This window comes from Beta vulgaris, chromosome 3 (assembly GCF_026745355.1).
Source record: "Beta vulgaris subsp. vulgaris cultivar EL10 chromosome 3, EL10.2, whole genome shotgun sequence".
NCBI lineage: Eukaryota > Viridiplantae > Streptophyta > Magnoliopsida > Caryophyllales > Amaranthaceae > Beta > Beta vulgaris.
Genome location: NC_079204.1, coordinates 36419982 through 36444737, shown reverse-complemented (window position 1 = coordinate 36444737; position 24756 = coordinate 36419982). Strand labels below are relative to the sequence as shown.

The 24756-nt window shown below is 37.9% G+C and overlaps 2 protein-coding genes across 2 annotated transcripts; one reads left to right on the top strand and one right to left on the bottom strand.

The window, feature by feature from the left end:
• The first annotated feature begins 12083 nt into the window (after nucleotides 1-12083).
• Nucleotides 12084-15763, top strand: LOC104883822 (inactive beta-amylase 9). Its single transcript, XM_010668382.3, has 3 exons — nucleotides 12084-12567; nucleotides 14005-14487; nucleotides 14582-15763. Exons 1-3 carry the CDS (start codon nucleotides 12310-12312, stop codon nucleotides 15458-15460), a joined length of 1620 nt encoding a protein of 539 aa, XP_010666684.2. The 5' UTR covers nucleotides 12084-12309; the 3' UTR covers nucleotides 15461-15763.
• Nucleotides 15764-16466: 703 nt separating this feature from the next.
• Nucleotides 16467-20075, bottom strand: LOC104883828 (uncharacterized). Its single transcript, XM_010668387.2, has one exon. The coding sequence runs from the start codon at nucleotides 20073-20075 to the stop codon at nucleotides 16467-16469; it is 3609 nt and encodes a 1202-aa protein (XP_010666689.2).
• Nucleotides 20076-24756: the final 4681 nt, after the last annotated feature.

Here is a 24756-nt window from a genome sequence, read left to right as displayed (position 1 = left end):
CTTACACATTCCATCTTTCAAAAAGGAATGCATTTTATTTTTCAAAACAATGCAACGTATGAAGTGAGAATACGAAAAGAAAGTCGAGAAATAAAGAGAGAAATAAAATAAAAGAAAAGAATAAAGAAAAATAGAAGAAAGAAAAAGAATGAAGAATATTTGAACTCATGCTTATGATACCTTCTAACTAAGTTATACAAGTACTGTATTATTCTCAAAGCACTAGTGAGGACACTAAGGGGAATATTATGAGACTAATGTGAGTTCTCAACCTTAACCAAGGTGTATGAATAAAATTCATGAAAATTGCAGGACACACTTAGTAATGAATACTCCCTCCGTTTCCTAAAGATCTTCCCAATTACTGTTCCTACAGATACCAAGGAAAATCAAGTTGTGTGGGGCATGGTGTGAGTAAAGTAGGAGAGAGAAAGGGGTTAAGATAAATAAACAAATAAAAAGGGGTTAAAGTAAGAGAGAGAAAGGGAGTAAAATTGAATTAATAATGTAATGGTGGACCATATGATAGTGACATGAGAGGATAAATAGGGAAATTTGTTTTGCCAAATAAGGAATAAAGCAAAAGAGAGAAGATCTTTTGGAAACACCCTTAAACGGAAAGAGGGAAAATCTTTAGGAAACGGAGGGAGTATTACTTAGGAAAATAAATATAAAGGCATTTTCAAATTATTCTGATCATCCCTAGTTCCAAGCGTATCTTTTGAAATCTATCTCTAGAAAGTGGTTTGGTCAAGATATCAGCTATTTGATTTTAAGTGGGACAAAATTCAACTTTGACTAAACCTTTTTCTACATTGTCCTTCAAAAAGTGGTAATGAATATGAATATGCTTGACCCTAGAGTGATGTACTGGATCCTTGGAAATACATATTGCACTAGTATTATCACAGAATATAGGAACACACTAAATTTATGCCAAAGTCGCGTACCTGTTGTTTGATCCATAACACCTAGGAACAGCAAGCGGCTGTTGCTATATACTCGGCCTCAGCTGTTGAAAGTGCAACAGTGTTTTGTTTCTTTGAACTCCAAGAAACTAAGCTTGTTCCTAGGAACTGAGCAATTTCATAAGTGCTTTTTTGATTTACCAAGTCTCCAGCATAGTCAGCATCAGAGTAGCTAACTTGATCAAAGATGTCACTTCGAGGATAGAACAAACAAAGATCATCACTTCCTTTCAAATACCTAAGAATTCTTTTGACTACTATCAAGTGTGATTCCTTAGGATTTGATTGGAATCTGGCACATAAACCAACACTAAAGGAAATGTCAAGTCTACTTGGAGTTAAGTAAAGTAGGGATCGAATCATACCTCTATAAGTTTATGATCTACGGATTTACCACTTGGATCCTCATCTAACCTTGTGCCTGTTCCTATAGGAGTATGGTTGTTTTTGTTTGTTCCAGCCCATATTTATTCAGTAGTTCCTTCACATATTTTTGCTGATGGATCATTGTTCCTCTTTCAGTTTACTTGATTTGCAAACCAAGAAAGAAGTTTAATTCTCCCATCATGCTCATCTCAAATTCACTACTCATTAAATCAACAAATTCCTTGCAAAGATATTCGTTAGTAGCACCAAAAATTATATCATCTACATAAATTTGTACTACTAGAATGTATGTTCCTTTAGATCGAAGGAAGATCTAAAGGAACAGGGTCCTATCAACTTTACCTCTTATGAAATCATGTGAAAGTAAGAATTTTGAGAGTCTTTCATACCAAGATCTAGGAGCTTGTTTCAGCCCATAAAGAGCTTCATCTAGCTTATAGACATGGTTTGAAAGATCAAGATTTTCAAATCCGGGAGGTTGTTCCACATAGATGTCTTCCATTAAATACCCATTTAAGAAAGCACATTTAACGTCCATTCGGTACAACCTAAACCCCATAAATGCAGCAAAGGCAATCAAAATTATTATGGCTTCTATTCTAGCAACAGGAGCAAATGTCTCATCAAAAGTTATACCTTCCTTTTGATTGTATCCTTTAGCTACAAGTCTGGCTTTGTTCCTTATGACTGTTCCATGTTCATCCAGCTTATTCTTGAAGACCCATTTTAGCCCAATTACCTTTTGGTTCTTAGGCTTGGTCTCAAGATGCCAAACCTTGTTCCTCTGAAACTCATTCAGTTGCTATTGCATGGCATTAATCCAATTAGACTCTAGTAGGGCATCATTGTGATCTCGAGGTTCTGTCATGGACAGAAAGGCTTGGAATGCACAGAAGTTCTTGAGTTGGGATCTTGTCTGAGTTCTCTTCTCAATGTCGCTTATGATAAGATCCAGTGGATGGGATCTTAGGTGTCTCCAGGGCCTTGGTTTGAAACCTCTTACTTCTGTTCCTTCAGCTTGAGGTTCTCCAGTTGTTTCAATTTCTGGTTGTATTTCTTCTTCTTGTGTTCTTTCATCTGCCTGTTCCTCTTGAGGAATAGGATCAAGAATAGTCATTTCGTTTTCAGGGTTATGCTTCTTATCAGTACCTGCAGGTGTTAGTTCCTCATCAACATTGGCTGACTCTTCAGGACGAGTCAATCTGATTTCAAAATTATTTTCATAACATGGTTCCTGCAGAGAGTTAGTTTCATCAAATATGATATGGACGCTTTCCTCAACACACATTGTTCTTTTGTTATAGACCATATATGCTTTACTATTTAAAGCATATCCTATAAAAACTGCCTCATCACTTCTAGCATCAAATTTTCCTAGATTGTCTTTACCATTGTTGTGTACAAAACATCTACAACCAAAGACTCTAAAATAAGAGATGTTGGGTTTTCTTCCTTTGAGAAGCTCGTAGGGGGTCTTCAAGGTAATAGGTCTCAGCATGACCCTATTGATGATATAGCAAACGGTGTTCACTGCTTCTGCCCAAAAGTTTTTTGGAAGATTGCTAGCTATTAGCATTGTTCTTGCCATGTCCTCCAGAGTACGCTTTTTCCTTTCCACCATGCCATTTTGTTGTGGGGTCCTAGGAGCAGATAAGTTGTGGTCTAGTCCTTCATTGCTGCAAAACTCATCAAATTTGGAGTTTTCAAACTCCTTACCATGGTCAGAACGTAAATGTTTCATTTTAAAACCAGTTACCCTTTGTATTCGTTTAGCAAAGGTTACAAATTCATTAAAAGTTTCATCGTTGCTATGAAGAAAAATAACCCAAGTGTATCTTGATAATCATCAACCATAACAAGTACATATCTCTAACCTGATCTGCTTTGGATACGCAGAGGGCCACATAAGTCCATGTGAATCAATTCAATTGGACTTTGTGTGCTTACCATCTTCTTTGGTTTGAACGAGGATCGAACTTGTTTTCCTCTTGCGCATGGTCCAAAAACTTCATGATTTATTGAGACCTTGATTGTTGGAAGACCAACAACTAAGTCCTTACCACTTAGCTTGTGGAGTAAGGTCATACTTGCACTAGTAGAATAAATGCTATTTGCTGCGGTTAAAAAGTGCCCTATTGCTGCGGTTTTGGGCGCGCAGCAATTGAGGGGGCAGCAATAGGTATTAATTATATTGCTGCGGTTTTTAACCGCAGCAATATCTACAAATATTGCTGCGGTTTTTAAGCCAAACCGCAGCAATATTATTATGTATTAGCTATTTAGCAGGGAGTATTGCTGCGGTTTTGGGCCAAAACCGCAGCAATATGTCAAACTATTGCTGCGGTTTTGGCCCAAAACCGCAGCAATAGGTCCTAGTAACCAAAAAAAATTTTTTTTTTTTTTTTTTTTGCATTTTGCAATCACATTTGTAAGATTAAAATCAGGTAAAAAACTAATCCACTATTCCCAAAAGTCGCATATGAATTGAAAATGAAATGAGATATAGATCTTATTAATATATAACGATAAAAAGAACTAGTTACATAAATAATACAATAGATTAAAAAGTAAAATTTAAAAAAAACACTTACAACCAAAATAATGCATATAATAACAAACAATTGCCAAACTCAAACTCGAAAAAACTGAAAAATTATACATAATAACAGTATCATAAATTTTCATAATTACAAACAATAACCAACCCTAACTAAAAAAATCAAAACTAAGAAAAACAAGAACCAAACTTCAAACCACAATAACAGTGCAAATAAAATTAAAGGTTACAAAAATAAAAATAAAAACAGATCTGGGTTTTATCTCCTCTCTCCCCTTAACCAAATTCGAACCACTTCGAACCACAACCAAACTTCGAATCAAAACCACTTCGAACCAAACTGTGCAAATAAAACGCCTCAAGGATGTGAGATCCAAGTTTTAAAAGAAAAAAGAGATAGAAAGAGAGAAAGAGGACGACCGAGGAAGCAAAAGCAACTTGCTCGGACCAAACTTCGAATCAGAAAACGAAGAGACAAATACAATTAAAAAACGAAAAAAAATTCTGAAAAAAAAACAAAATAAAAAAAAAGAGACTCGCGACGAAGACAAATCTTCGAGACTCGATCTTCAAGTCTTCGATCTTGGAGTCTTCAATCTTCAAGCCTCGATTTTCGACAAAACGAACAGCCGATTTGGACAAAGCAGACGCGCGACGAAGAGCTTCAACGACGACCCGTTTTGTCGAGGAACCGCACAGCCGGCGGTGTGTTCGAGTGAGGCTCGACGGTTTCGGAGGGGAACAAGGATATTGTGGTGGTGATGAGAGGCGTGAGATCCGAAGGGTGAGTTGTGAGTGAACGAAGGGGAAGGCAGAAGGAGAGGAGTGAACGAGGGGAAGGCAGAAGGAGAGGAGTGAGAGGGACGAGGAGGAGTGAGAGGGAAGAGGAGGAGAGAGAGGCGACTAATGGCAGGAGAAAGGAAATGAACAAAAACCCCTAAGTTCACACGCCTTTTATATATTTTTTTATTATATTTTTCAATGATATTGCTGCGGTTCTTGTCAAAAACCGCAGCAATATCATTAAATCTATTTTTTTAATATTATTTTAATATATTGCTGCGGTTTTTTTAAAAAACCGCAGCAATATATTTGGCAACAATAGTCAACTTTTTTTTCAAAAAAATTCTGTTGACACCATATTGCTGCGGTTTTAGGTCGAAACCACAGCAATATCTTTAATTTATATTTTACCTTTTTTTTACGTGATATATTGCTGCGTATGGCTAAAACCGCAGCAATATCACCGCAACAAATAGTAATTATTCTACTAGTGTTGCATGACCACACCTTTTATGCCAAAGGAGTGGCTCATTGTCAATCGCACTTAAACAAGTTAGATTGTTCCTAGGAACCAGATTTAGGTCAACAACATAAGTGTTTCCCTTCCTGGTTCCTTCCAAAATCTTGGTACTTGTACCTACATCACTTACTACACAACATTCATCAGTAAACTTCACATTGTTCCCCTTGTCACAAAACTGAGAAATACTAAGTAAATTATGTTTCAAACCCTCGACCAAAAATACATTATCTATGGAATATGACTGAGATTTCCCAACCTTACCTACAACTACTATATTACCTGTAAGATTGTCTCCAAATGTCACAGTTCCTCCTTCATAGAATGAAAGTGAGAGAAATTTGTTTTTGTCTCCAATCATGTGCTTAGAACAACCGATATCGAGGTCCCACAGGTTGTTCCCCCTCACTTTAGCCTGTATCCAGAATAATTAGTTAGTGGAAGGAACCCAATCTAACTTGGGTTCCTCTGTCGGGCTTGGGTTCCTTTTAACTTTCCACACTTGCTTAACTAAACGAGTGTTCTTTTCAATATGTTCTTCTCTGGAGGAACAGTCAGACAAGAAGTGACCATTATTCCCACAGTAAGAGCATAATCGATTGCTTGGCAGATCAACATATTTTTTCACTTTATTATTCTTCTTGTGATTGAAACCTAATCTATTTCTTTCTTCATTTTTATACTTTTGTATCCATCTTACTGGATCAAGGAAGTTTTATTCTTGAAGATTCCAGTCTCCTTTTAAGTACCAGATTTTCATTTAAAACTATATCGTAGTCCGATTTCAATTTTTCAAAATCTGTTTTGGTATTTAACGGGGAACTGGTTCCTTCAGGAACAAATAGTTTCAATTCTACCATCTCCATATTCAAGAAATAGTTTTCATTTTTAACCTTTTCAAATGCTTCTTGAATACGTCGGTTCTCATCAAAAATTTCAAAGAATCGTTCTTCAATATTTGCATTCACAGATTTAAACCAGTTTGAATGTTCTTTGGTGACTTCTAAGGCATTTTCCATATTCTCCTCACTTATGCATATTACCTTGTAGTCATCCAAAGTTTCCAAAAGTGATTTTATAAGTTGATTCTTTGTAAATTCTGATAGATCTTCTTTAACAACATTAATACATACCTTGTTGTTTGGCAAGTCCTCTTCATCATCTGTCTTTGCCATGCGACATAGATGAGCTGTTTCTTCTTCAGGTTGTTCTTGCTCCTTGTCAGAGTCGGATTCCCCCCAGGCTGCAACCATGGCCTTTCTCATTTTTGTTTTTGAGATAGGCTTTTGCATTTCCTTCCCTTTCTCCTTGTATTTTCCTTTACCTTTGTCATTTTCCCAAAGCGGGCATTCTTTAATAAAGTGGTCAGGACTTCCACATTTATGGCAGCTTAGCTTTGTCGGCTTTCTCGTGTTCTTTCCCTTATATCTTCTCTTAAAGAACTTCTTGAATTTTTTCACGATCAATGCTGCTTCCTCATCATCCGTTTCTGAGTCCTTTTGTTCTTCAGATTTGAGTGCCAATGCTTTACGTCTACTAGGATCAGTCTCATGAGTTCCTAGGTGCAACTCATGAGTTAACAAGGTACCTGCAAGTTGCTCGATATTAAATGTGGTGAAGTCCTTGGTTTCTTGCAGAGCTGTGACTTTCGCCATCCATTTGTCATCCTGTGGGAGACTCCTTAGGACTTTTCGAACCTGTTCTTCTTGAGTGATAGTCTTTCCTAAATAGTCAAGCTCATTGATAATATTGGAAAATCTAGTGAGCATATCTTGAACTGACTCTTTAGGTCAGGGCCGGCCCTGGGGCAGGGCAAACGGGGCTCCCGCCCAGGGCCCATAGTCGAAGATAATATCGATGCATCACGCTAATAAGGCAAGTAGATATAATGGTGAAGATGGTCAGGCTCTGGTTTTAATTGTGCAAATCAAATGCAATGGTCGGCGGATCGACTCCTAGTCTTCTACTGCTGGAATGTTTTCTTTCTTAAGTTGTTTTTTTTTTTTTTTTTTTTTTTAACTTTGAAGACACCTTCTTAAATGTCTTTTCTTGTTACTTTTTTATTCTTTTTTATTTTCTCTTCCCAATGACTTAACTTACTTTCTAATATTTCTTTTAATTTGGTAAACTAATAGTTTCTTATTTATACCATAAAGATAGAATACAAAATTTATCCCCTTGAATAATAATGGATACTTGTGTATATTATGCTTCTACCTTAGATTTATGTAAATTATGTTAGAATTACGTAATATTATTTGCGATGAAAGTTCGTGTGAGGGAGAAAATTATATTTCAACCATTTTTGTACGAAAAAATAACTTAATATATATTAATGGTCATTGGTCAAAATTGTGTCTTTAAGATATGAAAGTCAAAGTAGAACAATTAATTTAAATTTTAATTGGTGATTGGTTGATATCTGTAATTATATTTGATTTCTAATATTCATTTTAGCTCTTGGATGATAAAGTGAGTCAATTTTCAAATAGTTTCTATAATATAAACATACATAATTTTTTTTGGAGGGCCCTGATTTTTTTTTTTTGCCCCGGGCCCAATATTATTCAGGAACGGCCCTGCTTTAGGTTTCATTTGGAACAACTCATACCTATGCATGAGCATTTCTATCTTTGATCTCTTGACTTCGCTTGTTCCTTCATGAGTAACTTGTAGAAGTTCCCACATTTTGGCTGATTTGCATCCCATGACTCTATTGTGTTCATGGGGACCAAAGCCACAGTGGAGAATCTTCTTGGATAAATTGTTCATCTCCATTTTATCATAGTCCTCTCTGTCATACTTCGAGAGAGGCTCAGGAACTGACTTGCCTTTTTCATCCTTCTTAGTGACTTCAAAGTCACCGATTTCAATGACTCTCCAAACTTGATAATTTCAGCCTTGATAAAGATTTCCATACGATTCTTCCAATATGGATAGTGCTTGCCATTAAACATAGGCGGACGTTGGGTTGAGTAACCTTCTTCCAATCTTTCTCCCGTAGTGTTCATGCTTGCCAGGAACTAGCTTCTCAGTGTTAGCTGATTTTTGGAGGAACCGGCTCTGATACCAATTGTTAGTCTAGTAAAAACTATTGACTGATCATGATGTAAGGTCATATAATTTCATTAACTACATCTTTGACGGCATTGCATAAAATTTTGTCATTCGAGAATTTGCTTTCGACTAATTGCACCAAATATTAACAAATTTACTATTACAATATTCTGGGGTGTCGCGTGTTAAAGCGCGGTACAACAACTAGTAATATAAAGACGGAAGCCAGAAAGAAGCAATGAAAGCAACAAAGAGAGAAAGAAGAGTGCATATTAGGGAATAAGACCTACTTAACAAAAATGATATTGTTAATTAACTTTAGTAGGTATCTCTATAACATAGTGTCACTAGGGAGAAGGCATATTGCATTTTTTTTTCCACCATACAAAAATTTCCAAAATACATGGCCATCACATATAATTTTCTGTAACACCCCGATAATTCTCTTTTCTAGAAACTACTTTTATAATAAACCTTAGAGAATTACCCAGGCATTATCGCCCGTGTGATAACGTTTCGGCTTACTCAGAATTTTGCAGCGGAAAACAACTTATGAAACAACTTTATTAAAACTTATGAAACCAATAACAATGTCAGAAACTAAAACACACCAACTTAAAACTATTGTCTGAAAACATAAGTTCCTACGAAAACAACTTAAATGATACTAGTAATACAAGAGTCTCTCCATTCCAGATTCCCAATGAGATGCATCTGCGAACCTGTAATGTCAATGCTGTCTTGACTCTGCTCCCCGAAGGATCACCACAGGATCAATAGGCAAATCCATGATCACACACACAACAAGCACGTAATCAGCAAAGCTGAGTACTACATATCAGGCATAAATAATCCTAAACATGATACTACAAAGATAACTTGCAGAGATAAATAATAATATAAACATTAATAATCTGCAGACAACTTCTACTGAACTAGACTCTAAACTTTATTTCTTTCTTTAAATGGAATAGTTATTGGACGAGTTGACTAGCTAAAATAGGAAATACGGGAGCTACCACGTATTCCAAAATGACCTGCGATATCGAGGAACCTTTGAACTGAAAGAGGGATGGTGATCAACCCATTCCTAGAAGAACCCATGGCACGCTCACCATGCATTCCAACCCTTAGTGTCCAACTCTAGACGTCCACCAGTCTAAAGTCTATAACCTATTCTCGTTTCACTTTACGTTGAATATATTTTATTACTTGTGTTGACACAACAAACAAGCAACACATAACTAATACTCAAACAATCATAACAGAATCTCTTTTTATCTTCAGATTAACAAGTGATCACAACTTATCAATCAAGACTCCTTTAACTTCCTTTTTAGACTTTACTAACTTTACTTGTTGAACCTAGCCAACAATAAACTTTACCTTTATATAGGTAGAACTTGTAACTTACCAAATAAGGTCCACGATCCTTATAAGATAATAATAATACTCAAGAATCCATGTAAAACATGATTCACTCTACTTATATTAATTCACTCACGAATTAATAAATAAACTTGACTTATCCTGCTTGCATCAATCTTCCATACAAACATTTATTATCATAATCACTTCTAGTTTGCATGTACCACACAGGCAAATAACATGTAAAAATAATTCCAGTAATCATATATATGAACAAATAGAGTCCTATACATGATACTAATAAATAAAATACTCTTAGAGCATGCTTCTAAATCACATACATAGCACGTAGACGATGTACGTACCTTGTATAAACAAATTGGTAGGCCACTTTTACTCGCTAAAAGTCTCCTACTACGAAAAATAAAATAATGAAATAAATATCTCGAACTAAAAATTTACAGCAACTTTAAAACGATTAAAACCCCCTTAAACGTGTTTTAAAATCGTTTTTACGTACCAAACTTTCGTTATTTTTAATCCCTAGTATAGTACCACTATTCTAGTGATTAAAAATCATTTAAAACTCTTAAAATACTTATTTTCTGAAATTACAGCATTTATAATATTTAATAAATCTTCTGAAAATATATTCAATACATATAAAATTATATACTAACCAAATCTCATGATTTATACTTTATATATATAGTTTCTAGTGATTAAAAACCCTAAAAATATAAATTTCATGATAAAAACTAATATAACTTAACATATTAAATCTGAAATTTGTTATGATAATAAACATAATAACCGAAATATATATATGCATATAAAACAGTAATTTAAATCATAAACATGCTAATTATTAATAAAATAACATAAAAACTAGTACTTTAATGGAATCTTAGAGAGGAAGAAAGAAAAAACAACTACAACAATGATGAGGAAGAAACCGGACAGCAGCAGCCACGAAGGAGAAAAGCCGGCGGTCATGATTCGGTTCTCAAGAAGCAAACGTGACGTTTCTTGTTGAACAAGAAATGTTACTTGGAGAAGAAGAAACAAATCTTTGAGAGAAAACTTGATGAAAACGACGCACAAGGAGGAGAGAGAGGGAATGCCGAGTGAGAGAGAGAGAATGACGTGAGAAGAGGAGAGAAATAAGTGTAGGGTAAAATTATTTTGGGTTTTTAGGATATTTATATAAAGGCTTGTACTTGTGGGCTTAGGAAAAGAGATTTTAATTAATGAAACTTGATGACTAATAAGATGGGCTATTTAAAACTTTAGTCATCAAATGACTCTTTCCCTTTCTATCACTTTTGGGCTTTCGATTCCATTAACTACCTTTTTCAATATAGTTTTAATATTTAAAACTCTTATTAAAACATGCTTAATTAAAACATTACAAATTTTATTAAGCTATGAAAAATAATTTCAGTTGACTTTTAAAATAGTCAACCCTTTTCAAAAGTCAAATCATTTTCCAAACTCATTTGGATTTAAATATAACTACATAAATACTTTAATATATTTATGAAAATTCTTTAAAATTGTGGGGGATTACATTTTCCCTATTTTTTTTTATGTTGTAATTGATATATTATTGGATTAACAAAAATCAATTTTCGAGTAAATATAATTCATGACCATGTAACTCACCCCCAAACCTAGAATTTTGTATTACGGTTAATGAGTTTTTCGTCAAAAACTTGTTGGCGACTTTTTTCGAAAGTTAAGATTGCATTGGTTACATTTTTAGATACCTAGAATAATGCTATCAGAAGATAATTTGAGGAGACAAGGATAATTGGCCATGTGCTGGTCAAATGATTAATATTAGATTTAGGTTGCACCAATGTGGCTCAACATAAATTTGGCCATGGCCTTGCACGAGCCAGCTACTAGCCCGATAGGACATTATAGGCAGGGTAATGGGGTTATGGAAGAACATCTTATATGAAATTTTTTGTGAACACACCGTGCAAAGAAAAGGAAAATTAATAAGAAGACCTAACTGGTACAACTTCTAGGATAGACAAGTAACGGAACCCTCCTTATAAAAATGTGCCACGAACTCAACACGTCATAAATTTTCCTCATCTTATTTTAGACCAGGCATGACGTAACAATAAAGTTTGATGGCTCAGTTTGTCGCGTGGCACAACTCGACCTATAAATTTTATTATACATTCGGGTGTTCCGTAATCTTTTTTCTCATCTAAATCATCCAAATGTACAAAATGTATTAAAAAAAATGCTCAATGAACAAAAGTTAATCTTATAGTGTATTCACATGATAAACCCGAGTACACGATAAACCACAATCCCGACCCGTGCTCAAAAGTTTTTTAAGATTATACCTGCCACGAAAGTAAAATGAGGAAAAAACATTATAAAAGATGAAAATTCCGAAGCCATAACCAATTTCTGCGGCTAAAATTCACCGCCGCGTGTAGCCAACATGGCATAATAAAATTGGTGGTTCACCACATCTCGCCCACCAAAAAAGCGCACACTCTTTCCTATTTAACCTTCGTAATCAATCACAATTTCCTAATCCATACTCATACTTTCTCTCTCCTCAATCCTCATCTTTTTCTCCCCTCAAATCGAAAAATTCTACTTTGAAATTCAAAATTCTCTCTTCTCTCTATATATTTGATATGGAGGTATCACTAATTGGAAATTCGCAGATGAAGATTGGAAAGGCCGATGAAAATCTGAGAGACTTAAGGTTTTTCAATCTTAGAAATAATTATAATAATAAAGTGTTGATTTCCAAAACTAGGGTTTGTTTTGGTCAATTAGTGAACTCAGAAAATAGTAATCATGGCTTTCGATTTACTCTTAGAGCTGTGAAAGCTGATGCTATTTCTGTTGAAGAGAAGGATAATTCAAGCTCTCTTCGAAGCTTAAAATCTGTGAGTTTTCTCGCTTTGTATTCTCTAGTTTATGAATTTTTTAAATACTTCACATGAAAAAAATACACCATATTGAAATATTTAGCGGTTTTAAAACAAATGCAACACTTGCCATCTCAAGAATTTTGATCTAATGCAACTCTCTCTAGCTTTAAAACTTGACACTATTCATTAACTAACTTTAACTCTATCTTCTCGTTATTATGGGTCTGTTTCGGACTCATTTTAGGTACCTAAGGTGAGAGGGCTGAAATGTATATATAGTGATCTTATTATATTCCTCTCAATATATTTTTCCAAAATATCAACTCTTTATCATTTTCACTTGTGCACAATTAAAGATATCAATGATCAAAGTTTATATCTTATTTAGGAATGGAGGAAGTATATATTTCAGAATGGAGGAAGTATTAATTTTAGTTCCATTTTATTGTATGCGATAGTTAATGCCTTCATAGTAAAATTTTAATTTGATCCAGGGAATACGTTTGAGCATTTTCCGATGAATTGGTAGTTGGTCAATGGTAGTGGTGTGTGAAATAAAAAATGGGTGACTTAAGTTCCATGGAGGTTTTATGTTTTTTTTTTTGGAACCAGAAATAGAGTTAAGTGGTGCGTCGAAGTTTAAGATTTTGCTTGTAAAATATTTTAATGTATTAGGCTCCGGTTGGTTGGACGGGAAATATTTTCAATGGAAATGATTGTCCTTGAAAAGATATTAATCAGAGAAAATACAATTGTAGCTTAGTTTTCCATTGTTTGGTTTTTTACATGAAAAGTGATAGAGAAAAGGAAGAAGGTAATGGAATGGGGGAGAGTGGATGGAAAAAGGTGAAGAATAGGGAGGACCATGTGTTTTTTCTTCCTTTCAAGAAAGAAAATGTTTTCTACCATTGTGGGAACTATTTTCAACCGATTGAAAAACTGTTTTTCACCCTTACAAACCAAACAAAGGAAAAATGTTTTACACTTAACGGAACACACTCTTAGTTGGTACAAATTTTCAACTGTATTAGGGAGTATATTATCGCGAGTTCTAGCAATGATTTAACATGGTTATTGGGCGGGGGGGTGTGGGTCAATAGCAGGTCGAGTCATTATTGGGTCACTGTGTTGCAGGTTAATAGTGGTTGAACCGGTGAAGGAGAAGGTGACATTTCCTCTTTCTGATAGTTGATTGGATAATTTAGATTGATATTAGTAGGGGGGAGTTGAAGTACTATGTTTTTTTTTTCGGTGAACAAAAGCTAAGAAAGAAGCTCAAGAGCTACAGCGAAGAACATTTATCAATTTTCGATTTTCACCTCAATGGCTCAATTCCTCTAGGATTTGTTCTTTACGTATTGTCATATCCTAATTTTTAAAATTCAACTCGATGATTTCGATTTTTTTTAAGTCTACTAACTGTTTCATAATACAAATTATTTGAATATTTAGGTAGATGGCATGAGACTCTTTGTTGGGTTACCCTTGGATACGGTGTCAAAGAGTAACATAGTGAATCATGCGAGAGCTATAACTGCTGGCTTACAAGCCTTGAAGCTAATGGGTGTTGATGGTGTCGAACTTCCTGTTTGGTGGGGAATTGTTGAGAAGGATGCTATGAGAAAATATGACTGGTCTGGTTGCCTTGCTATTGCAGAGATGGTCCAACAAATGGGTTTGAAGCTGCATGTATCACTCTGTTTCCATGCATCACAGGAACTAAAGATACCACTACCAGATTGGGTGTCTCGGATTGGTGAAGCTGAACCAAATATCTACTTTACGGACCGTGCAGGGAGGCAATACAAAGAATGTTTATCATTAGCTATTGATGATTTGCCTATATTTGACAGTAGATCTCCAATTCAAATGTATCAAGATTTCTGTGAGAGCTTCAACTCAACATTCGCACCATTCATGGGATCCACTATTACTGTGAGTACAGTTAACTGCATCGGTACAGGTCATAATCACACTTTGATGATGTAGAATTGTTGTTAACTAGTGGCTTTTCCATTGTCTTTTTCAGGGTGTCACAATAGGGCTTGGACCTGATGGGGAGCTTCGATACCCGTCATGCGATCATGCAAAAAAACACAATAACCACTCAGGTGTTGGAGAATTTCAGTGCTATGATAATTACATGCTCGAACATCTAAAGCAGCATGCTGAAGAGATGGGAAATCCTATGTGGGGCCTCGGTGGACCTCATGATGTTCCTACGTACGATGAGCTTCCCTCTGCGAGCAGCTTCTTTAAAGATGATGGTGGATCTTGGGAGACACCATATGGTGACTTCTTTCTTTCATGGTACTCCAACCAGCTCATCTCTCATGGGAATCGCATTCTTTTGCTTGCGTCAGCTGTTTTCAGTAAAAGTCCAGTGATTGTTTCTGGAAAATTACCCTTGGTGCATTCATGGTACAACACTCGGTCCCATCCTTCAGAGTTGACAGCTGGTTTTTACAACACCGTTAACAGGGATGGATATGAAGCACTGGTTCAGATGTTTGCCAAGAATTCATGCAGAATAATACTGCCAGGAATGGACTTGTCAGACGCTCACCAGCCAAATGGATCAAGTCCTCAGTCATTACAATTACAAATTGAGGGATCTTGCAGAAAGCATGGAGTTGCCATAACTGGCGAAAACTTGTCGTTTCCTAGAGTGACCGACGGGTTTGAAAAAATAAAGGGATCTCTTTTAGAAGACAACAAAGTGATGGATTCATTCACTTATCAGAGAATGGGAGCAGATTTCTTTTCCCCTAAGCATTTTCCTTTGTTCACAGCTTTCGTACGTGCAGTAAATCAGTTGGATCTAGATGTCGATGATATGCCAGAAACTAGGAGAGTATGCGAACCTGTACATATGAGCTTAGAAGCAGTCCAGATGCAAGTCGCATAAAAATTGGCTTGTCTGCACTCTGCAGGAGAGATTATGTAAATATTGGATCTTGTAGATATACCTTATTATATAGGAATCCTGTCTATGGAGTAGAGAACAACAATTGTTTTGGTAGCGTGTATGCCGTGCACTGCAGGGGTTCTTTTCGGCTTATCTATGCTTTGATGCAGCGCTGATATTTGTTCTGTAATCTTTGCAGGTAACAAGTTTATTAAGAGTTAGTTTGAGTTTGTTAATTAACTAGCATTATTGTGTCTTTTAGAGAATGAAATCCAGGTCAGGTGCTATTATATTTGGTTGGGACGAATCGTGAGTGCACTTTTTCTTTATTATGCGCAATATGTAGCTTCTCTTGTCATATATTCTTCCAAGCTAGCTAAGTGGGTGAACTCTCGTTCATGATCTCAAGCATCGATGCCTTTATGTAGCAGATAGGTCCTGGTCCTGGTCCTATAATTTTCATAATTAGGTAAGGCGAAAGTCCTAATTCAGTTGCACAATGAATTACTTGAGGCCTAAAGTTCTAGGTACACTTTTAAATTCAAAATACATATGTAGATACTTTCACCTTTTCTGATTCTGATGTTGCTAGGCGATCACCTATACTTTTAGGTGATCACCTATACTTTTAGGTGATCACCTATACTCGACGGATGCTCTTGAGTCTTGATGCACTTAAAATTCTGTTCTCAAACAGCTACACAATCACCTTAATGAGTTTAGCTAATTAGCTAACCATTGCAGTTGCACAATGAATTACTTGAGCCATGAAGTTTTAAGTACACTTTATACATAGAAATATACGTAGGTACTTTGACCTTTTTTGAATCTACAATTGTTAGGTGATCACCTATAGTTGACTGAGCTCTTTTTTTTTTTTTTTTTTTTTTTTTTGACACCGAGGAAACGTACAAAACAATAAATTAAGAAAACAAACCAGAGGCAAAGGAAAGGGAAGGAAAGCAACACGAGAACTAAAGAGAAACGCGAAGATAATGACAGTCCTTTAGCCGTAGTCCATGGAGTGTTGGCGACACCAAAAAGCGACCTGTTGGGCTTCTGCGAGCTGAGTACTGCAAACCCGAAGTACCTTGCAAGACGGCAACGAATGACCGGCTTTCCTCAGTGCTTCGATAGTCCATTTGATATTAATATCTGGACAACCTCTGGACATTAGGATGTGCAGGAGATGGGAAGAAGATGTGAGAATAATAATATTCGAGTGACCAGCCTCCGTAGCCCAGGTAATAGCCTTAAGACATGCCAAAGCCATAGCCGCTATACCCGAAGAAGTATACGAGAATTTCCCAAATTTTTGGTGTTGATGGGCAGACGGAAGATAAACTGCCCAACCTAGACCCGCCAGTAACTGTGAACGATCCCAATCAGCGTGAATTTGAATCCTTAATGGCGTCTCATCCCGAAAATGCTGGCTAAGTTGGACCTGTAAAAATCCTGGAGGCAAATTGGTGTCCCGGACACTCGAGACGTGGTGAGTGCTTTCAGCAGCGAAAGTTGCGTGTTGAGCATCAGATAAGTTAAGGCTTCGAAGGATTGAATCTGCAGAAGGTCTCACTTGACGAAACACCTGGGCATTTCGCTGAACCCAGATTGACCAGAGAGTGCCAACGAACTGCGGTAAACGGACCCCGTTGTAACCGTCAGAAGTGTGAAAGAACAATAGCCAATGGCGAATCCAGTCTCGCATGGAAATAATTGGATTGGTAACGTGATCCAGACCAATGTTCCGATGGGCCCAAGCCTCAATGGCCAGGGGGCAGAAACGAAAAAGATGACTAGTATCTTCAACATCATATAAGCAAATCGGACAGTCGCTGGAATCCCCGAGTTGACGACGAAACAGATTGCCCTTCGTGGCCAAACCATTATGCCACACTTTCCAAAGAAAAACTTTCCATTTGGGCATGATGCGCGATCCCCATAGGACACGAAAAAAATCCTTGTCCAAGGTAGATGTCATGCTACAGATTTCAGGTTGTTGTTGGAGTAAAACTGCATACCCCGATTTAGTGGTGTACTCTCCACTTTTTGTATAAGGCCAAAATTTTTCGTCGCTTATGTTCGGAGCGGGAGGAAGTTCAATGCTTTTTATTTGTCGAGCCGAGTGATGTTCAAACAAGGCATTTACTTTCCGAATATTCCATTGACCTTGATTCTCTAATATCAGATCAGCGACCCGGAGAGTACGTGCTGTCAAAAGTGGAACCGTGTCCCGAAAAATAGGCCTGGTCCCCTTGACCCAACAAGCCGTAGAGACACGGGTAGCTTTGCCATCGCCTATTTTCCAGTGAGAGAATTGGTTGAGCAAGGAATTGGCCATTACAATACCTCTCCGGCCCCATGAAGAAAGATTGGTATTGCGCATTTGATCGGTACTAGTACGAGTCGAGCTATTGTAGACTCGCGAGAGAAGCAGGTGAGGATTACGTTGTATTCTCGAAGCCTTACGCATCAATAAAGCTTTGTTGAAGACTCCCACATTTCTGATTCCCAAACCACCTGCACCCTTTGGTCGATGAATCACACTCCGCTTTTTCCAATGAATACCTTTACCATGAAAGTCTTTCCAGAAAAAAGTCGCAAATAACCCATCTAGCTTGTTTGTTATGGTCTGCGGAACTCTAAACACAGCGAGATAATGCATTAGTGCTCCAATAAGAATTGAGTTGATAATAATCACCTTTGCCGGCTGAGAGAGGCTACAGTCACTCCAGCTAGTAATCCTGGAGGAAGCTTTGTCCAGTAAGTGGGTGAAAGTTTGAACCCGAGAACCTTGAAAGTCAATGGGAGCACCGAGGTAGGTGCCCAGAGAGTCCCTCGTTTCCATACCCAAAAGATTTTTATATTCCTCTCGAGCGGTTTCAGGGACGTTGGGACTAAACTTAACAAAGGATTTTGAGAAACTTAACATCTGCCCCGATATCGCACAAAAACGTTGTATGACAGCTTTTAACGCAATGCAGGAATCATTTGAAGCTTTGAAGAAGAACATCGAATCATCTGCAAAAAATAGGTGGGAAATTGTCGGACCCCTACGCCCTATCTTGATGCCCTGAAATTTACGAATATCTGTGGCCAGTGTAGTCATCCGGGATAGTATGTCCATACAGAACAGAAAGAGATAAGGCGATAGAGGATCGCCTTGTCTGAGGCCGCAAGAAGGGGTTATGGATTCCGTTATTGTCCCATTGATGAGCAACCGATATGTAGCAGTGGAGATACAATCATGAATCATTCTTATCCAGTGAGCAGGAAAACCATAAGCTTGTAACACTTGCAATAGAAAAACCCAGCTGACCCGATCATAGGCTTTGTTCATATCAAGCTTCAAAGCAGCTAAATGATGAATACCTCTACGTTGTTTGTTGATAATATGAGTAAGTTCATGAGCTACAAGAATATTATCATCCATATGACAGCCCGGGACAAATGCCGTTTGATAATCCGCAATTAACGAATGGAGAAGTCCCTTCATACGGTTAACCATACATTTGGCTATACACTTATACAAAACATTACAGAGACTTATAGGTCGAAGATGATTTACCTCTGTTGGCGGATTTAACTTTGGAATAAGCACCAAAATCGTCCGGTTCCATTCTTTCAATAAATTGCCATGCTGGAAAAAATGTTTCACGACATCTATGACACCGTCGCCCACCTGAGCCCAGTAAGTTTTAAAAAATTCGACATTAAACCCATCAGGCCCCGCTGATTTTTTATGAGCAAGCGAGAACATGGCTAGTTGCACCTCTTCCGACGAAAGAGGTTGCATCAGGAGATCTATATCGGCATTTGTTAAGCGCGGCAAATTCAACTCACGCAGAACGAGACCAATCGCGTCGGAATGAGGGAGATCATTGGCCGTGTCATGGCTTGGATTAAAGAGCTGAATAAAGTGTTGCTTTATCAGATCGGCAATATCTTGTTGATTACTGATCCATTCACCATCTGAACGTTGAAGCATATGAATATTGCGATGTTGAGACTTGGGTCGAAGACGGCGAAATAATAACGGAGTTGGGAGGTCTCCACACTGAAGATAGTGGTTTTTCTGTCGTTGGCGCCAATATGTAAACGCCAACTTGGTCTCCGCACATAGCGAACGATGTTGTTGCGTAAAGCGCACACCATCTTGGATCGAGTGAATGTTGCTTGCACAGTTTTGGAGTGTAGCAAGTAACTCCCGCCAGTTAATGCCCCAAAATAGTTTCCGGTCGAGACACCAAGCTTTTAGCCTATCCCTGAGCACTGCTAACTTGCGCGACAACACATACGCAGAGGACCCAGCAATAGACAAAGCCCAAATACTATCTACCATATCTCTAACTTCCTGGAAGCCGAGGCTCCAAGATTCAATCTGGTAAGGCCTCTTAGTAATCCTTCGGGGAGAAGACCGGTGAAGAACAATTGGGGCATGGTCCGAAATGGTGATTGGCAGGTTTTGAAGAATGGCATCTGGATAGTCCAACATCCAATCCGAAGATGCATATGCACGATCAAGCCGCTCCTTAATCAGGTCGTTGTCGTCCCTATTATTGGACCAAGTATATCGAGGACCCATGAAAGGAATATCAAGGAGCTGCAGATTCATTTTCCATTGAATTATATCTTCCCATCCTCGAATGAGAGCACTACCACCCAACTTGTCAGAGTAGAGATCCAGTTGGTTAAAATCGCCAATTATCAATAAATTTGTATAAGGTTGAAGAAGATGATGTAACTCCCTCCATTGGTTGGCTCGGAGATGGAATTGCGAGGCTCCATACAAAAACAAACAGTACCACTGCTTCCCATTAACTTCCACTATCTTACAAAGCAAAAAACTATCCGACTTTTCTACGATATCTACATTAAAAGAACCCCAACAAAAAAGGACAATACCACCCCTTGTTTCCGTAGCATCTACCCCATTACAAAAAGTCGGATTAGTATGTCTAAACAGCTTATGAACAAAGCACACACTACATTTTGTTTCTTGTAAAAAAAAAAACCCAGGTTTGAACTGCGCTAACATCCAGTGGAAGAAAGGAATTGCCGGATTATCACCTGCATTTAATCCTCGACAATTCCATGAAATGATACTCATGATGACTGTGAAGGTTGCTTTGGGTCAACCGCACCACTGTTCTTCGATCCGCATCGATGTCCAAAACCCCCAGTAAAATCCAGATCATCCTCGTCCATTGCTTGGGTATCTTCCATACTAGCCTCATGTTCAATTATCCAGCCACCTTGCGAAGTTTCACTCTTGTTTCGTTTCAAGTTCCAGTCACCAGTTGGTTCCATTGGGGAAGTGGTTGCAGGCCGCTTTTTATGAAGTCGCGAGGTGATTGATGCATCTGGTTCCACGCCTAAAACCTGAGCCATAGATAAATCAGTTATAGCCTTAGCAGCAGGTCGGCCAGTGCCTTCACCAAGAGTAATGTTAAAACCGCCCTTAGCATCCCACTCCTCATATCTTTTTTTCCTTTTAAAACACCTTATTTCAGCACCATCTGCTCGGGGCCTTAAAGAACTATCCACAGAATTAGCCCTATGAACCTGTCCCTCGCGTCTTGTTTTAGCACTGAATAGGGCCGAAGAAACCGGGAGAGCAAGCACTATGGACTGGGATGGCGATATCTCATCCTCACGAATCTCAGAATCCGCTGTTATCTGGGTCTCGTCATCCTCCGATGAGCTGAAAGATATAATTAGCGGAATAGTGGGAGAGTAATTATCAGCAGAAGGTGACGAATCATCCGCTCGAGCTACCCCGATATCTTCCTGCAAAATAGGGTTAAAAGGATCTGCCATAGGAGGGGGGGACAAACGAAATCTGTCAGAAATCAACTTATCCAAATTATTGAGATCACGGGCTGCATCCTCCAACGTAACCGCTATGATGTTATCAGATGGTTGACCCATGTACAAAAAGCCATAATCACGAAGATGGGCTCTTTCAGCATTTCTCTCGATCCAATTACTTGGACCGGCTTCGTGAGGCCCAGGAGGAAGCATGTCCCCCCATATTGAAGTAAACCTGTTAGAGTTGTCCGTGGAGGGTGAACAAGGCTGGGTGATGGGGGAGAATATACTGTCCTGTGCTGAAAATTTTCTAAACCTGAAATACAACAAACATTAGAAAATCGTAACAAACCATGGGCCCAAGCACGAGGCCCTGAGTCGGCCAAGTCACCCCTAGTTGCAGGTGGGTCTTCACTGAGATGGTGTTGTGAAGCAGGACCCCAGTGATGTGGTTCATTAGGCCCCGAGAACCCGTGACTAACACCCAACGAGTGGGGAGGAATCTGTGGAGGGTGGTCAGGTAAAGCTGTTGGTGCAGCAAAGTGGAGGGTTAAGGAAGTATTTGGTACTGTAGCATGATTAGTAGTGTGAACAACAAAGCCATTAGGGTCTTCACCCAGCCCATATCGGTTCCCAGGCGGTGGACTTACAGACAAACGGGAGTTAACATGTGGATGTAGGTCGTGAAGTGGTGACATGGGAGTGTCATGCATGAGAGGTTGATCATCAAGTAAGAGGTGGAAATTGGTGCCCCTAAAAAAATCCGGAGAGGCATCGTAAAACTCATCAGATGAAGTATCAGATGGGATTTGGCTAGGGATATATAATTGCGGGAAGAGATATGGGTCTTGGCTTGGGGAGTCTATATGAGTCCGAATTTGGAGGAGGTTAACTCTAGGGTTTCGGTGAATGAACCTATCAATGAGACCCCTGATTTGGTTAGTATAGAGAGGAACCTCTTCTTGGGTTTGGAGAACGGTCATGCCGTGGGCTTCAAAATCACGTAACCTTGAACTGATCAATTTCTGAGCTTCATAGGCCGATAAAGGGCATCGGCTAGTATTGTGACCCACACAACCACAATCTTTACAGAATTTATATACCCCTTCGTACCGAAAATACACCCAAACCACTCTTTCACTGCTAAGAGGTAGAAAACACCTAGGAATTAGGGGTCGCGTAAGATCAATAACTAACCTGGCGCGTAAGTAGGGGTGGTGTGGGAGACCAGGCCCATCGCTATCGATAGCCTCCACAGGACCCACATGATTGAGTAAACGCACCGTCCATTCCGAGTTTAGGAATTCCCATGGCAGGTCTTGTATACGAACCCATAGCTTCGCCAGGTTGAAACTAATGGAGGATGGTATTTGGTGAGCCGAAACAGGACGAAAGGTTATTATTTTTCCGTCAATAAAGGAAGTATGTAGAGACAAAATCGCATCCCGATCCCAAGGATTCGCACATTCAAGGAGAAAGTATGGACCTGTGCGATACACCTGAATTGGTTCCCTTGTCTCCCAATGATTGTTGATTATATTAGAAACATAACTTGTGTTGGGAGGAGAGTGGTCAAAAAACATTCCTACTACAGCATGTGACCAGTGAATATTGGTGAGCATGTTTGTTGGAGGATGGTGAATGAGAATTCCCATTCGATGAGAAGTAATGGGATGGTGAACAGGCTGAAAGGAGTTATTGTTATGGTGGGGTCTACTAGTATGAGTATGATTTGGATTCATGGTTTGTGTTTTTTACTGAAGCGAAAACTAGGCTGTGAGGTTAAACTGGAAGGAAGGTAAGAATTGAGATTTATAGATTGATAGCTTAGACTTAGAAGAAAAAATTACTGCATGAAGAAATCGCTGAGTATGAGGACAAGTGTTGAGGACAAGCTTAATGCATGGTAGCCATCTGTCGAAAGATTGCAGAAACCTTGCCGATAAGCTCCGACCAAAACGAGGAAAGACGGCGGATAATGATGATTAGAGAGGGGAAAACCTAGGGCACGGAAATTTCTTAGAGTCAAGGGTTTCTAATCCCTTGGATTTCGCGAGAGTCTCTCTCTCTTATTTCTCTCTCTAAAGAGTTTTTATATGTATTAGTTGACTGATGCTCTTGAGGCACTTAAATTCTGCTCTCATATAGCTACATAATGTCCTTAATGAGTTTAGGTGGTTAGCTAAAAAATTGGAGTTCCGTAATATATTCAAATTATTAGAATACGTGATCTAATTTTAACATAAAATTAGACGAACATTTTTCTAAATAAGTCCATTCCATTTCACTCTAACCCAAAACTATCCTAGTCATCCCTTCTCTTCTCCTTCCTTCTTTTTCTTGATTATTGAACTACAACATATGATTGCAAAAAACTAACTCGATAGTCTTACCGAACTATTAAACTAGTCACTAAATAGATTAAACTAGTCACTGAATGGATTAAAGAATGTCATTACTGAGTAGATTAAACTGATCATGAAATAAATTAACTTGGTCCCTCAATAGATCAAACTAGATACTATGTTAAAAAAAAGGTGGCATGTTATCTTCTTAATGTTGGGCTTGGAACATGCCTAATTTTAAACTAAAAGTAGGCGGTCTCTTACAAGGCTTATGATGGATTAAACTAGTTGGTCTTGTAAGATAGCGTATAGTTTTAACTTAAAATTAGCCCCAGTCCAACCCAATAATCGAAGATAATATGCCAATTTTTTTTTAATATAATGACTAGTTTAATCTATTCCGTGACCAGATTAATCTATTCGGTGCTTGACATTCTCTAACCAATTTAGTAACTAGTTTAAACCATTTAGTGACTAGTTTAATCTGTTCCGTAAGACTACTAAATTATTTATTGAAATTGTCTGTTGTAGTTTGATAATCAAGAAGGAGAAGAAAAGGGATAACTAGGATATTGTTGAATTAGAGTGAAATGAAATGAGATTTTTCAAAAAATCCAATTTTAAATTTGTCTAATTTTATGTTAAAAATTAAACCGCCTATTCTAATAATTTACGGAATATTTTTACTTGAGTTATGAAGTTTTAGGTACATTATCTTGAAGGATTTTGTCCTCGATCAAGTGTAATAAACTAAATAATATTAGGATAAATTATGGAGATAATATATTCAATAATATTAGAAGATCACAACGTTTTGCTAGAAGCTAATTGTGGTTTGTTGGACTAATATGATTGGGACCAACTACTAGTATCATTGAGTCCTATGAGGTCACACAAGTAATGACACTTGGATATTTACCCAAATCCATTTGTGAAATGGGTTGGGCGGTTTTATAATGGGTGGGAAGAGTTGTAACTCATGAGTTTATTAGGCTCATAATGTATGACATTATGAGGCAAAATAAAACCTCATGAAACACCTTTTTTGTAACCACCTTATATAACGATATAGGGGTTATGAAGGAGTACTTACTTTTACAACTTCTAGAGTGAAAAATCTGATTTTTCCCATAGTCTTTT

Coding starts and splice junctions, on each gene's coding strand:
- LOC104883822 (XM_010668382.3), top strand. CDS start 12,310: ATGGAGGTATCACTAATTGGAAATTCGCAGATGAAGATTGGAAAGGCC. Junction 12,568..14,004: donor CTCTTCGAAGCTTAAAATCT/GTGAGTTTTCTC, acceptor TTGAATATTTAG/GTAGATGGCATGAGACTCTT. Junction 14,488..14,581: donor TCATGGGATCCACTATTACT/GTGAGTACAGTT, acceptor TGTCTTTTTCAG/GGTGTCACAATAGGGCTTGG.
- LOC104883828 (XM_010668387.2), bottom strand. CDS start 20,075: ATGAATCTGCAGCTCCTTGATATTCCTTTCATGGGTCCTCGATATACT.